This window comes from Rhinichthys klamathensis, unplaced genomic scaffold (assembly GCF_029890125.1).
Source record: "Rhinichthys klamathensis goyatoka isolate OS25496 unplaced genomic scaffold, OSU_Roscu_1.1 h1tg000911l_1, whole genome shotgun sequence".
NCBI lineage: Eukaryota > Metazoa > Chordata > Actinopteri > Cypriniformes > Leuciscidae > Rhinichthys > Rhinichthys klamathensis.
The window spans coordinates 470,611-484,372 of NW_026607255.1; the positions used below are offsets into that span (position 1 = coordinate 470,611).

General features: G+C 39.3%; 1 protein-coding gene across 2 annotated transcripts in view; it reads left to right on the forward strand.

Moving 5' to 3' along the window:
* The window catches only part of mapkap1 (MAPK associated protein 1), a 39,956-nt gene extending 30,684 nt beyond the window's left edge, over positions 1–9,272 (forward strand). For both annotated transcript variants that reach the window (XM_056244110.1, XM_056244111.1), the window contains 5 exons: positions 371–478; positions 1,973–2,113; positions 4,255–4,392; positions 6,465–6,562; positions 8,092–9,272. In XM_056244110.1, the coding sequence (XP_056100085.1) occupies positions 371–478; positions 1,973–2,113; positions 4,255–4,392; positions 6,465–6,562; positions 8,092–8,214 (608 nt within the window). In that variant the 3' untranslated portion in view covers positions 8,215–9,272. The remainder of the gene's footprint in view (positions 1–370; positions 479–1,972; positions 2,114–4,254; positions 4,393–6,464; positions 6,563–8,091) is intronic.
* The last annotated feature ends 4,490 nt before the right edge of the window (positions 9,273–13,762 follow it).

Here is a 13,762-nt window from a genome sequence, read left to right on the forward strand (position 1 = left end):
TAATGTTTACAATTAGGCATGGACTCATTTTTTTGTATTTAATTAAATTGATGATGCTACTTGCAGTTGTTTCCCATCGGAATGTAAAAGTCTTTCAGAATCTACATATTTGATCATTGATTAAAATTTAAATCCGATAAAACAAACAAATTTATATGCTCTGCTTATGTAGCTGCAACAAGTAAAGAGTCGGGCTTGATGGAATAAACACGTGATCTTTGAATATTATATATCATGCAATGATCTTTCAGCTCAACCAGTACAATGAAATGTATTTTGTAGATCACGTGAGCCAAGTGCAACCTCATTCAACTAAACCAAACTCTTAACAGCTCAAATCAAATTCTAAATAATGTGGGATTTGTTTTAGGTCCCATGTATCGACTAGAGAAGCAAACAGAACCAAATGTGGCGGTGGATTTGGACAGCACGCTGGAGAGCCAGGGAACGCTGGAGTTCTGCTTGGTCCGAGAAAACAGTGAGTTTTGTTGACATTCTTGATGCTCCTTCCATTGCAACACATGATCTTTAAACACTGCTCGCTCATGAAGCATTTTAAAGGGGACCTATAATGCCCTTTTATGAAGTCTTGATTTTGGTTTTGGGTTTTCATGATTGAATGTTCAAAAACACTTCTTTTTTTTTTTTTACACCATATTCTCTATTGTTGCAGCTCCTCTCTTCTCAGGCCCTGTCCCAAATGGCGCACTTCATGCGGACCTTCGGTCTCGTGGACTTAAATTGCGCGTGCTCGCCGAGTCTACGAGTCCCATTTAGCATTTTAACGCTCTGAAGTGTGCTCAGCAGCGCCCCCTTTGTACCCTTGAAGCGGTCTTCCGCGAAGCCCGCATAGATGCAGGCTCCACGCACTTTAACTACCCAGGAATCCTTGCGAAAGGCCAATCAGACAACGGATGGGAGGAGATTTCGCTCACGGACAATTGTTAACATGGCTGAGAAGAAAATATTTAAGTGTAATTATCATTACGGTTTTTATGACAAGTTTATACAAACGTTATGATCATCGACCAGTGGTTGATGTCTCAAACATAGGCTGATAATAGCAAGCTGAATAATACGATGGCATTATGATTCATTAAATAAACAGAACAGAATGTCAGGGCTTTACTGAGTCATATGTAAACACAACAACAATAGGCAGCATATTTCCCCGAACCTGTAGCTCCTGTCCATAACAACAATCAGACCGTCTTCCTGTTTCCGGCGTGACGATCGAGTCTGTCCCAAAAATACCTCTCAATGCGCCCTCGCGGACTCGCGCTAAGGGCCCTATAGGTCTGCACTACATGATGTCGTCACCGAAGTGTGGACTCTGAGGAAGTCCACAAGTCCGGAGTGTGCCATTTGGGACAGGGCCCCAGTCTGTCAGTAACGCTCTGTTTAGTTCCTGTCTCTATGAAGCCCCTCCTTCCGAAAAGCACAGTGTGCTCTGATTGGTCGGCTGGGTCAGTGTGTTGTGATTGGTCAACCACTTCGAGTGTGTTTGGGAAATATCCCGCCCCTCACCATAACCGCCAGTTTAACACACTACTAACTAACTCAACCAGGTCCCGCCCTTTTATTTTGCGTATGCTTTGGGCGGGAATGATTTAAATGAGGAATATTGTGAAGTGTTTGTTCCCGGAAGAAAACTCAAGACTACAATGGAGGCGTTTCAGGGAGTTCAGAAACACTGACACTGATATAGAGAATAACTCCCGCTGGAGGGACTTTGGGCTTTGTGATTTTGCAGACCTTTTTCATACTCAAACAGCAACATTACACACTAAAAAATATTGAAAATGTAAAAAAAAAAAAAGCATAATAGGACCCCTTTAAAACATTTCAGGAAGAGTTTTTCCTTTATTGAGATGAATAGATGCTCTTTTTTTGATCACATTCATTCATTCACTTTAAATGTATAGTGCACAAATGCACACCTAAACGACATCTTTTTCTCTTTCATCTGTAGGCTCTCGAGGCGAGGAAAGCTCGGAGGAGGACCCGCCTATAGACATCACTACGGTACAGGACATGTTGAGCAGTCACCACTACAAGTCCTTCAAGATCAGCATGATCCACAAGCTCCGCTTCACCACAGACGTACAGCTAGGTACAGATTACAAATCCCTGTATTTTACACTAGGCTCCACTTCTGCCAATACACAAACCAACATTCAGGACAACCCAAGAGTTTTCTCTTCAGAATCAGTGGGACAACATCGCGTACTGTTAGCCCGGGTTTCCCCATACTGTCTTTGCGCAGAGCGATTTTATTCACGCTGCTAGGCAGTCTGGATACCATGGACCAAATTTTCGGCTCAGCGAGGGGACCAATCACAGAACGGGGAGGGAGCAGCAAGACGATGACGACGTCTATGCGACACACCGAAGCAGTTTGTTTATACCTATGGATCCAACATGGCAGCAGACGCGAAGTTACCTTTTGATGTAGCCTTAGATATTGTTTTAAGTAGTTTAGAACGCAAATAAATCTCTGACCATCGTCTTCTTCCTCGTCTAATTTCTTTCGCTCTACATACGTCATCTGGTATAATTGAAACGATTGGCTATGAGCTACGTACAGGCGCATTTGATAGACATTCGAAGCACCCAATAAACGGCTCTGGGCATTCGTAAACCACGCCTCAAATACGAGAAAATGAACATGTGGTTCCCAGACCACGTCTCAATGTCAATGAGACGTGGTCTGACGTTAGCCAGGCTAGCGTACTGTAGTGTTCGGTTGGGAATCGAAAATTGGGAATCGGATACTTGTTATAAGATTAAAATTTGATTCCTTATCGATTCCTTTTTGTGCATTTTAATATGACTATAAATCATTCAAGCGCAAGAAGACCCGTGTGCTGTTTTCTGTGCTGCACACACATCGAAAATATGCACACAGAAAGCCTCCACTCATACTGTGATAGTGCACGATACTGAACTGAGTTCTCTTCTTTGCACTTATGCACAGAAATACATACAAACGGACAATTACACACAAAAATATCCTCATGAACACATTCGGTTATGTCTTAAGTGAACGTAAACAGTTGATTAAAAAGTAAATTGGAGCCGTGCAGCTCTTAAAGTGACAGCAGCCTAATACTTCTAATAGCGTTAAACAACAAAAGTCAAAGCTGTTCTTGACTGAATAACTTTTGTAACTATATTTGTAATGCATATTTTATTTATATAAAGTGCAGTGTTATTTTACATTTGATTAGTTTCTGTACCTGAAAATCTTAAAACTGTTTATTTCAATCGTATCTTTGTTCAGTGTATTTCTTCGTGCAATTTGTGTAAAATTCAAACGACACCCATCCCTACTGTAGTGTAATATAGTTAGAAATGGTATAATCTAGTGTAGAAGTGTATTATAATAGTATGTAATAGTATTGTTATTCTAATAATATAGTAGGAAAGTATGATATTATATACAATAAAATGTGAAAATGCCATTCTGAAATTTTCTTTTAATCATAAACGTATAGTGAAGTATTAAACAAAATAATAGAATGTAGTATAATATGTAAAATAATCAAAACTATAAATAAGTTATTGATATGGTTTAGTTTAGTATTGCACTGTGACAAATGTCTCTCCAGTTCTCTCTTGCTTCTCCTGACTTCTCAGTTTCTCCAACTCTTAAAATGTGCAACTCCACGCATGAACAAAAGTTTGGCTGAGGGTCTTCAGATCAAACACAGGACTGTTTTGTGAAAACACAAAAAAAATATTCCAGCACACTTGACAGTTGCTACAGTCACAGCTCCATCCCAATTACAGCAGCACTGCAGGCACTGGGAGTTGTGGAATCTTTTTTGGAATTTCAGTCTGATTGACAGACTGGAATTTTTTTTCTGACACACTGATGTTTGCATGCTATTTTTTATGTCATGTGAATGATGGACAGCTGTCACATCCATTATGGATGGACTTTGTGTGTGCTTGTGAGATAGACCTGTAATAATATTCCAGACCCCTCTCTCTCTCTCTCTCTCACACACACACACACACACACACACACACACACACACACACACACACACACACAGTTTCCCACATAATCAGTTTCAGCCTGCTTTGGGTCTCCATTCTTATTTAAATAACAGGGGCAATAAATTCACACACCTGTTAATCTTTAAAACCCGGATGCCATTCTTTTGTTAACCCTTTAGATAAAACTTGACAGTTAAAATCTATGGTTTCCGAAGTGATTTTTATGATAAAACCTTCCCACTTTTTCAGGAGTTTCTGGTGAAAAGGTAGAGATCGACCCTGTCACCAATCAGAAGACGAGCACGAAGTTCTGGATCCGACAGAAGCCGATCTCCATAGACTCGGATCTGCTGTGTGCCTGCGACCTGGTGGAGGAGAAGAGTCCAAGTCAGTTCTGCTCATACTTTAGTAAAGGGAATATCTAACTAGTTCTGCATCAAATCTTTTTACATTTTTTATACCACCATACAAAGATTCTGGGATCAGTAAGACTTTGTTTTTGAAAGAAGTCTCTTCTGCTCATCAAGGCTGCATTTATTTGATCATAAAATACAGTAAAAACTGTAATATTGTGAAATATTTACAATAACTGTTTTCTATGTGAGTATATGTTAAAATGTAATTTATTCCTGTGATCAAAGCTGAATTTTCAGCATCATTACTCCAGTCTTCAGTGTCACATGATCCTTCAGAAATCACTCTAATATGATGATTTGATGATCAAGAAACATTTCTGATTATTATCAATGTTACAAACAGCTGTGCTGCATTAATTTAAAGTATTAATTTCTAAAAAAGTTTTGAACGGTAGTATATACATTTATTAAAAATGGGGTAAAACAAAGTGTACTTTATGTATTTTCTTAAGTATTATTTCATAATTCACTAAAGTAATGGTAAAAATGTACAATAAGGTTTCAATTGTTAACATTAGTTAATATGAACTATGAGCAATACTTCTACTGCATTTTTTGATCTTAGCTAATGTTAATCTCAACATTTACTAACACATTATTAAGATCAAAAGTTGTATCTTATCTTTTTAACAATAATGAACTAGCATAAATATTTAGTCCAACTTTATATTAAGTGGCTTTAAGTACTATTACTTACAATATACTTATTGTATTTTTATTTTGTATTGTAAACATTTTTTGCTGTTATTGAGGTGTGATACGGGTCGGTTTAAGGGTGGGTTAAGGTGTAAGGGAAGGGTCAACTGTGTAATTCCAAATGTAATTACATGCTGGTATTTAAAAAAAAATAAGTACAATGTAAAAACATGTATGTACACACAATGAGTCCATTGTATCAAATTATTAATTTCAATGTAAGTACATAGTACTTAAAGCCACTTAATATAAAGTGGGACCGAATTTTTTTTATTAAGTAACATTAACAAAGGTTTATAAATGCTGTACAAATATGTTACTCATTGTTAGTTCCTAATGACGAGACCTTATTGTAAAGTGTTGCCAAAAACACTCTCGCCGCCTCAGAGAAAAGGCCTCTGGTTTATGTATAAACTCTTTTGATGTCCCCACATCACTGCCGACTGACAGATATAGTTGTAGCACTGCAAACTCACCAAGGGATTTATATTGCATTACACTTACAGGGAACTCCGTTACAGAAAACTAAATCTATTTATGCAGCCTTTCTGTAAGGTTTGCATTGGTAAGTGATGCAGACATCTCTTCTTAGCGGATATGACAGGGACACGAGCGCAGCTCTCCAGACGCGTGCTGCTAACAGTGATTGATGAAGTGAAGACAGATTGCTGAAGTCTGCTCACGGATGCTCCGACTACGCCTGGAAATGCTCCAGTCTCACAGTGGGAACTGAGCGTTTGTTTTTGGAGCAGGGCCATTTATTTTATTATATGTCCTGTGTTCATATTCCGAGATGTCAAAGCTAACATCTTACTTTGTTTAACACAGTCATATTTTATTTGGTTTGTTATGCACCCAACCTTCAATCAGGCTCATGTTTGTCAGTAATCAAGGATGCATTGAATTGATCAAAAGTGACAGACATTTATAATGTTACAAAAGATTTCTATTTCAAATAATTGAACTTTCTTTTTATCTAAAAACCCATCAAACATTTCCACAAAGGAAATAAGCAGCACAACTGTTTTCAACATTGATAATAATCAGAAATGTTTCCAGAGCAGCAAATCAGCATATTATAATGATTTCTGAAGGATCATGTGACACTGAAGACTGGAGTAATGATGCTGAAAATTCAGCTTTGATCACAGGAATACATTATATTTTAAAATATATTCACATAGGCAGCTAAAAAAATGTATGGATATGGATGTCCCAAATGTAGATTAGCTCACATGCTCTCTGTATGTTACACCATGGTGGTCATTTGGACGGTGCATCCCCAATCATGTTCTGTGTCTCTTCTTCTTTCCTGGATGTAAGAAGATTTTTATGCTTTCTTTGTAGGTCATGCAATATTTAAGCTCACATATCTAAGCAACCACGACTACAAAGCCCTGTACTTCGAGTGTGATGCTGCTACTGTCAATGAGATTGTGCTCAAGGTAGGGTTCAACTGAGACTTTATATTTTTGTATCTTGTAAAGTGCCCCATCATGCTTTTTCAAATATTACCTTTCATGCAGTGTGTATTATAGATGTTTCTGAATGTGTCTGCAAAGGTTTAAAGATCAAAGTGCATGACAAATAAAGTTATTGGGTCTCATTCATGAAACATTCGTAAATATACGAGTAAATATGAGAGTGATTTGCGCGTAAAGAGACCTTCCCGAAAACTCACAAATACTTCGTAAACGTCAGATGTGATAGTAAAATGTGTGTGTGTTAATGAATTCCAATCAGTCGTAAATGGGACGCGCGTGCACGCTCATTCTCAATTACCATAAATCCCGCCCATTAAATCTGACTGACAACTATATATGGGCATCATATTATGACAGCAAACAAAGGATTTCAACATGTCTTCTCAAAAACGAATGAAAAAGAAAAGTTTCTCAGATGCAGAAATCGAAGTTTTATTATCAGACGTTCATTCAAAAAACACCACATTTTATTTTCAAGCGTAGGCTACATGTATCAGGTCCTACAAAAAGGCAGCTTGGCAGCATATTACAGATGTCGTTAATGGAGTTTCATCTGTTAATCAAACAGTCCCAGAAGTAAAAAGAAAAACCATATGTAATTACTATATATAATATTTTTCAAAATGCTGTGTAAATATGTACCCGATTAAGGGGAATTAAAATGCAGCCTTAGTTATTAATGAGAAAAACGTTCGGACGTTAAACGCACTATTTATGCGTGGCTGGGAGCAGGTGTAGATTTCTCTTTCGGACCAACTAACATTTGGAAAATACAAACATTTTAATGAATCCGAAAATTTACGCTTGAACCACTTTACACACGATTTACACAAAAATTTCGTTCTGCTCGTGTTTCATGAATGAGACCCATTGTCTCCTAAATGAAGGAATTAATTCTGAACTGCCTGAAACGAGTTGAGCAATTCCAGTCTCACTTCTTGTTACAAACCTACATAGGTTTGCAACACATTTGCATAATGCCTGTTTATGGTCTTCATTGGCTGCCCGTGATTGACGTCTACTTTGCCCCGCCCTCAAACACTGTAGCTGAGACTGGAAGAGTTTGGTTTGTGGTGTTCATGTCCAATCCACTTTTCTGCACTTCCAAAGGATGAGGACTCACACTGGAATCGAAACTTTAAATCCGACACCATCGTTACTGTTTGAATGAGTGTGTGTAAAATGCTGAGGAAGAGCTGAAAATCAGATATGATAATAGGCGTTTTGTTTCTAACATGCGTTCAACCAATCCCAGCAGATCTGACCAATCAGAGAAGAAAGGAGGGGTTTAGAGAGACTGAATCCTTTATCGAACCATATTTTGACCTTGGGTGCTTGTAAACCTAATGTAGAAGACTCCAAAAAAAAATTAAGAACCTTTAAAATAGCATAATATGGGGGCACTATACTGTTTTTACTTTTAATTTTGTGCATTTGTATACATTTGATCCCTTTCACAGCAAGTGTGTTACTTCCTCTTCCTCTCCCAGGTGAACTACATCCTGGAGTCTCGTGCCAGCACGTCGAGGGCGGATTACTTCGCGCAGAAACAACGCAAACTGAACCGTCGCACGAGTTTCAGTTTCCAGAAGGACAAAAAGTCGGGCCAGTAGTAGGGCTGGCGGCCAAACCGATCAGAACTGAACGGAGAGTGAGACGGGCCTATGTGAACCGAGGCAAAGACATAGATGGAAAGAATAGAAGGATTCCAAGAAGATTAGAAAAGGATCGAGAGAATATGGGATAAATATGAGACAGACGTTCTTGTCTCATCTGGATGGAGAAAATCAGCCTCTTAAGGTCGGCCTTGCCTGGACTGACGGTCCTTAATCATATCAGAGCACTAATGCTCTCTGCTGTCACTCGAATGTACTAGAAAAACCAACCAACAATCTAATTGAACAATTATATTAACGTTTGAAGCCACAGCCATCGCCCAGAACAGAGAAAACCATCAGCTGGACTCTGGATGCCAAGGACCGAGAACTTGCTGCTGTTTGCGTCAGTTTCAAAGACTTCCTTCCACTGCCTACAAACGAACTGTACATAAACGCACACCAAACCAACGCAGTCGGAACCTTAAAGCCAGAAAGAGCAAGTCAACCGTATTATCTATTCCCATATGTATCAAAGATATTAACTTAAACCGCATCAGACTCTGACAGGGAAAGGGATCGTGATTTTTTTTTTTTTTTTTTTTCGAAAATGTACATAGCAACCATATTCAGGGTCTGATGACAAACCCTCTCTGGCCATAGTACTTTAGTGCCTGCTACAGATCAATATGACAAATGCGTTCTTCGAGATTTTAAGCGTCGGGAAAAGCCTCTAAACTCTTTTTACCAACAGAGGAGGCTCGTAGGTTAAGGAATGACAGATTTTTAATGATCAAATAAGAAATGAATAACTACTTTTTACTGTGATGTGTTTTTCCCCTCTGCATTGTATCTTTTGATTGCATATATTATAACAGACCAATCGCCTTCTATCTCTTTTAGATGGATGTTTTGGTTTATTCGGACTGTCCTCTTGGGCTGCAATGGGAATGTATGACTGTTTTTACCACATTTCATTATAAATGTTAAAGATAATAACATTATTATACTAGGTTCATTTCATCTGTGTGTGTAGAGATGGCTCGTTCTCCGCACCAAACCTGCCGTTTCAACCTACAAATGAGAGGAAACTCCTATAACTCCACTTCAATCGCTGCTGTTGTTAAACTGGATTCAGGGTGTATGTTCTATCCAAAACGTTCTGACTCAGGTTTCCGACTGCCATGTTGTCTTGACTGATCTTGTTTCTTTTTTTTTTTTTTTTATGTCTGTCAAAGCCAGAGAGCGATGAGTGATACTCAGTTCAGCGCTGACGGATGGACAAATAGAGCGTGTGTTCCCGTGATGGGGATAACAGCTGAATAGACATTTCAAATAAAACTTTATTTATAATATTACGATGACCTGGGGGGGGGGGGTTATCATGCGGCCTATGGAATCAACAATATTTGCTACAGTACATGTATACTGTATATAAGTAGATTTTCTAATTAAAGACTGAACTACAATATATTTTGTCCTTGTGTTGTTTAATTGTGTTTTTAATATCTAAAGAGGACCTATCGTGCCCTTTTTCAAAGTCTTTGGGTTTTCATGATTGAATGCTCAAAAAACACATTATTTTCCTCATATTCTCCATTGTTGCAGCTCCTCTCTTCCCAGTCTGTCAGTAACGCTCTGTCTCTATGAAGCCCCTCCTTCTAAAAAGCACAGTGTGTTCTGATTGGTCGGCTGGATCAGTGTGTTGTGATTGGTCAACCACTTCGAGCGTGTTTGGGAAATGTCCTGCCCCTCAACACTACTGTGAGTTTCAACACTACTAACCAAGGGTACGTTTACAGGACAACGATATGCTTAAAACGGAGAAGTTTTTACTTTGAGTTTTCCACGTACAGGCAACGCCATTGTCAAAACAATCCCCATTCACACGGATCCGCGAAAACAACACCGCTGTGTTCTGCTGCCAGGCCATTAGATGGTGATGAAGCACTATAGACTGAACATGTAATACGCATGTGCTTGACGTCATTGTCTTTAGAGATTCGCGTTTTTACTGTTTACACGGAGACCGTTTTCAAAAACTTGCACTTTGAAAACCATTTTCAAAAGTTTGCGTTTTCAGCCACCCAAAACGCCGTCTTTGTGTAAACGAACGGCCAAATCGCATAAAAGTTTTGCATTTTTAGTTGAAAACGGTGTTGTGTAAACAGTTCCTAACTCAAATAGGCCTCGCCCCTTTATTCTGCGTATGAATGATTTAAATGAGGAATATTTTGACATCAAGACTACAATAGAGGTGTTTCTGGGAGTTCAGAAACACTGACACTGAGGGTGTATTCACACCAGGAAAGTCCGATAGTTCACTTGCTTTGGTCCGGACCAAATAATTTAATTTTTTTTTTTTTGGGTACGGTTCGCTTTCACACTGCTCTTTTTGCAAGTGAACCAAAATTTGTAAACAAAACCGCACGTGTGCTAAGGTCGTCCATTCATTGGACAAGGATTCTCAAGTAGGGAAATCAGGAAGTGCAAAAAAGGCTCAGCGTGGAGATATTTCGTACTGCAATATTTGTTCTTTTACTAATTTTGTGTTATTCTGTGCTACATGGGCATCTGCCCAAATGTTAATAAGGCAGCTCGTCTCTTCGAAGCTCCAGGTCAAACCACGACTCATTTTATCAAATGTAGTAGGCTACAACAGATCACTTTCCCATAACGCAACTCCGACTACGGAAGCCTGTTAACTCAAAGGCGCAGTGCTTTCTTGCAATTGGGTCGGTTCATGTTCACACCGTAAACTAACCGTACCAGAGTTCGTTTGGAACCGTACCGAGACCACCTCTTCAGCTGGGTCTCGGTTCGGTTGTTTGGTCCGCACCCGAGTTCGATTGCTGTATTCACACCCATAGATATCCATAATAAAGGCTAGATGTCTTACGTCGGAGTCTCTATCGTCATCACCGGCGGCCATCTTGTCACAGGCAAGCTTTCTGGCGGGCTTTGTGGTGCCTGATGTAAGATGAGTGATCAGCACAAACACAAATACTCTTATCTCGTTGAAATCTTGACGGATTTACAAACGGTTTGGTTTCTTACAAACGTTATTAACGTGGCTATAATTCTGGATGATTATTTATTTATACACTTATTATTCATAAGTATGCAATGTCATAACTACATCTGACGTTTATAACAAACCAAACCGTTTGAAAATCGGTAGAAAATTGAGCAAGTTATGATTATTTAAAAAGTACATGCACCATTAAAACACAATGTTACGAGTGAGCGAGCTGCCTGTGACAAGATGGCCGCCAGGTGCGGACGTCGACCTCCATTGGCCAGCAGCGCGGACGAGACATCTAGCCTTTATTATGGATATCTATGTTCACACCTGCCCAAAAGGTCCGCACCAAGGGGGGAAACGAACTAGAGTTCAATTCAATCGAACCAAACAAGGCAGGTGTGAATACACCCTGATACTGAATAATTTAGACTTTATTTGATCTCTCCAGTATTTGTGTCTACAATGTATTTTCTGCTTTTTAGAGTATTGTTTGCTTTGCAGGAGGCAAACTATATTCGGATGTGTATTGCTTGATGGACACTATATGAGCGCTTATGTTTTTATCACAGCTAGCTTAGTGTCTTAAAAGGTTGCTGCCTATGTAGACACTAGACAGAAAGGCAAGTCACTAGGTTTGGCATTAAAGCTACTGTTAAAAGTAAAACTGAAGTTTTGTTTTTACTGGTCTCTGTATAATTTGAGAAATCTCTTTGTTCCAGCATTAATACAAAGGCAAGTAGGTTTGTGAGCCTCAGGCTAGTGCAGGGTCTCTCCTCTGTCACATTTAGTTTGCCTTGCTCGCCCAACCCTACAGGCCACAAGAGAGCTAGACGTGGAACTGAACATGGAGTCGTCCAACACTCACTCATCTCTGATTTGTATAGTTGTAGTCTTGATCTGCAGCTGTGTTGCTTTTTTTGTTATACAAACAGAATTATGCAAGTAATACGACATGTAAGTAGTGACAGAAGAGCTGGAGCTGATGTACAGTCAAACCAAAATGTATTCAGACACATTCAACTTTCTCCCATTATCACAGTTTATTCACTATCAGAAAATGGTAATAAAATACGACAAGAACTCAGAGTTATCAAATCAGTTGATATTTCACTGGTTTTGGCCATCCTTCTGTTAGACTGTTTCACAAATGAATTATGTTGAATATCTGTCAGCTGTTAAATTTAACTACACAATTAGATAATGACAATTTAGCTCAACCAATTACCAAGCAATGCTTCATTTTGTTCAGTCTGTGGTGTAAAAAAGGTCGCATTAGCAATCAGGTCAAAGTGTCTAAATAATTTTTGGGCCCAAAATGTTCCTGGTAGTCACTGTATGAAGACTTTTTGGGTATAATATGTCACGGTTTACTTTATTTTGCCTCACTTGTGAACTACACAAATTAACTATAGTGTCCTGCACTAGTGAAAAAAAAGTCAAAATGTATATCTGGTGTCTAGTTTGATTATTGTGTCCATGCACAGATTCATCAAGGTTCTGGAAACATTCCTCAGAGATTTTGGTCCATATTGTCATGATTTCATCACTGATTTACTGCAGATTTGTCGGATCTGAACATCCATGATGTGAATCTCCCGTTCCTCCACATCCCAAATCTGCTCTACTGGACTGAGATCTGGAGACAGTGGAGACCGTTTGAGTTTAGTGAACCCACCGGCATGATCAAGAAACCAGTTTGAGATGATTTGAGCTTTGTGACGTGTGTGTTATCCTGCTGGAAGTATCCATCAGAAGAGGAGAACACTGTGGTCATACATGAATGCTGCAATACATTCAACATTTCCTCTATTTTAGCTCATTCACATAGACAGCCTGTTTCTTGGACTGACTGTGGTCTGGGTTTCTTGACTGCAGTTCATCTGTTGTCTGACGGGTTTGTTTTCTGTTTTAAACCGGGATCATGAACTGCAAATCAGAATATGAGTGTTTGGCCCACGATCAGATGCATAAATGCAGTTTAAGAAACTATACTAATTGCATTTCACTTCACAGTTTAATGAAAAAGACCAACTAGACAATCTTTTTTTTTATTTAAAGAGAAAGCAAGCAAGCAGCACGTCGACAACAGGTAGCGCCTCTCCTGGGGTTAAACTGAACCGGTGTTGTGTGTATCAGACACCAGCTGGTGGAGGACTCATCCTCACACACGCCTCAGTCTCGGGGTTCTTCTGCAGCTGTGGCCCCCGAGATCTTTTTCTGCCCTCCATGAGAAACGCAGATAGACACTGGATAAAAATATCCTGGGACTTCGCCACAACCAAGACAATAAAGTTAATTCAGAGTGACAGTCATGGAGCCGGAGATGTATTTTCTCAGCTCTTGTTGCGGGAGGAAGAGGCTTGTTTTGTCTTCCTCTGGTGTCTCAGTGCTGTGAACATCTCTTCGGTTCTGTCACGACGGTTGTTTTGGCTCTTCATCCTCACTGGAGTCTTCCAGACGGTGTCAGTTTGGCTTTCGCACACAGTGCATTGTGTGTTCTGCTGAATGCAATTGTTTTGATGGTAGTCTGCTTTTCAAACC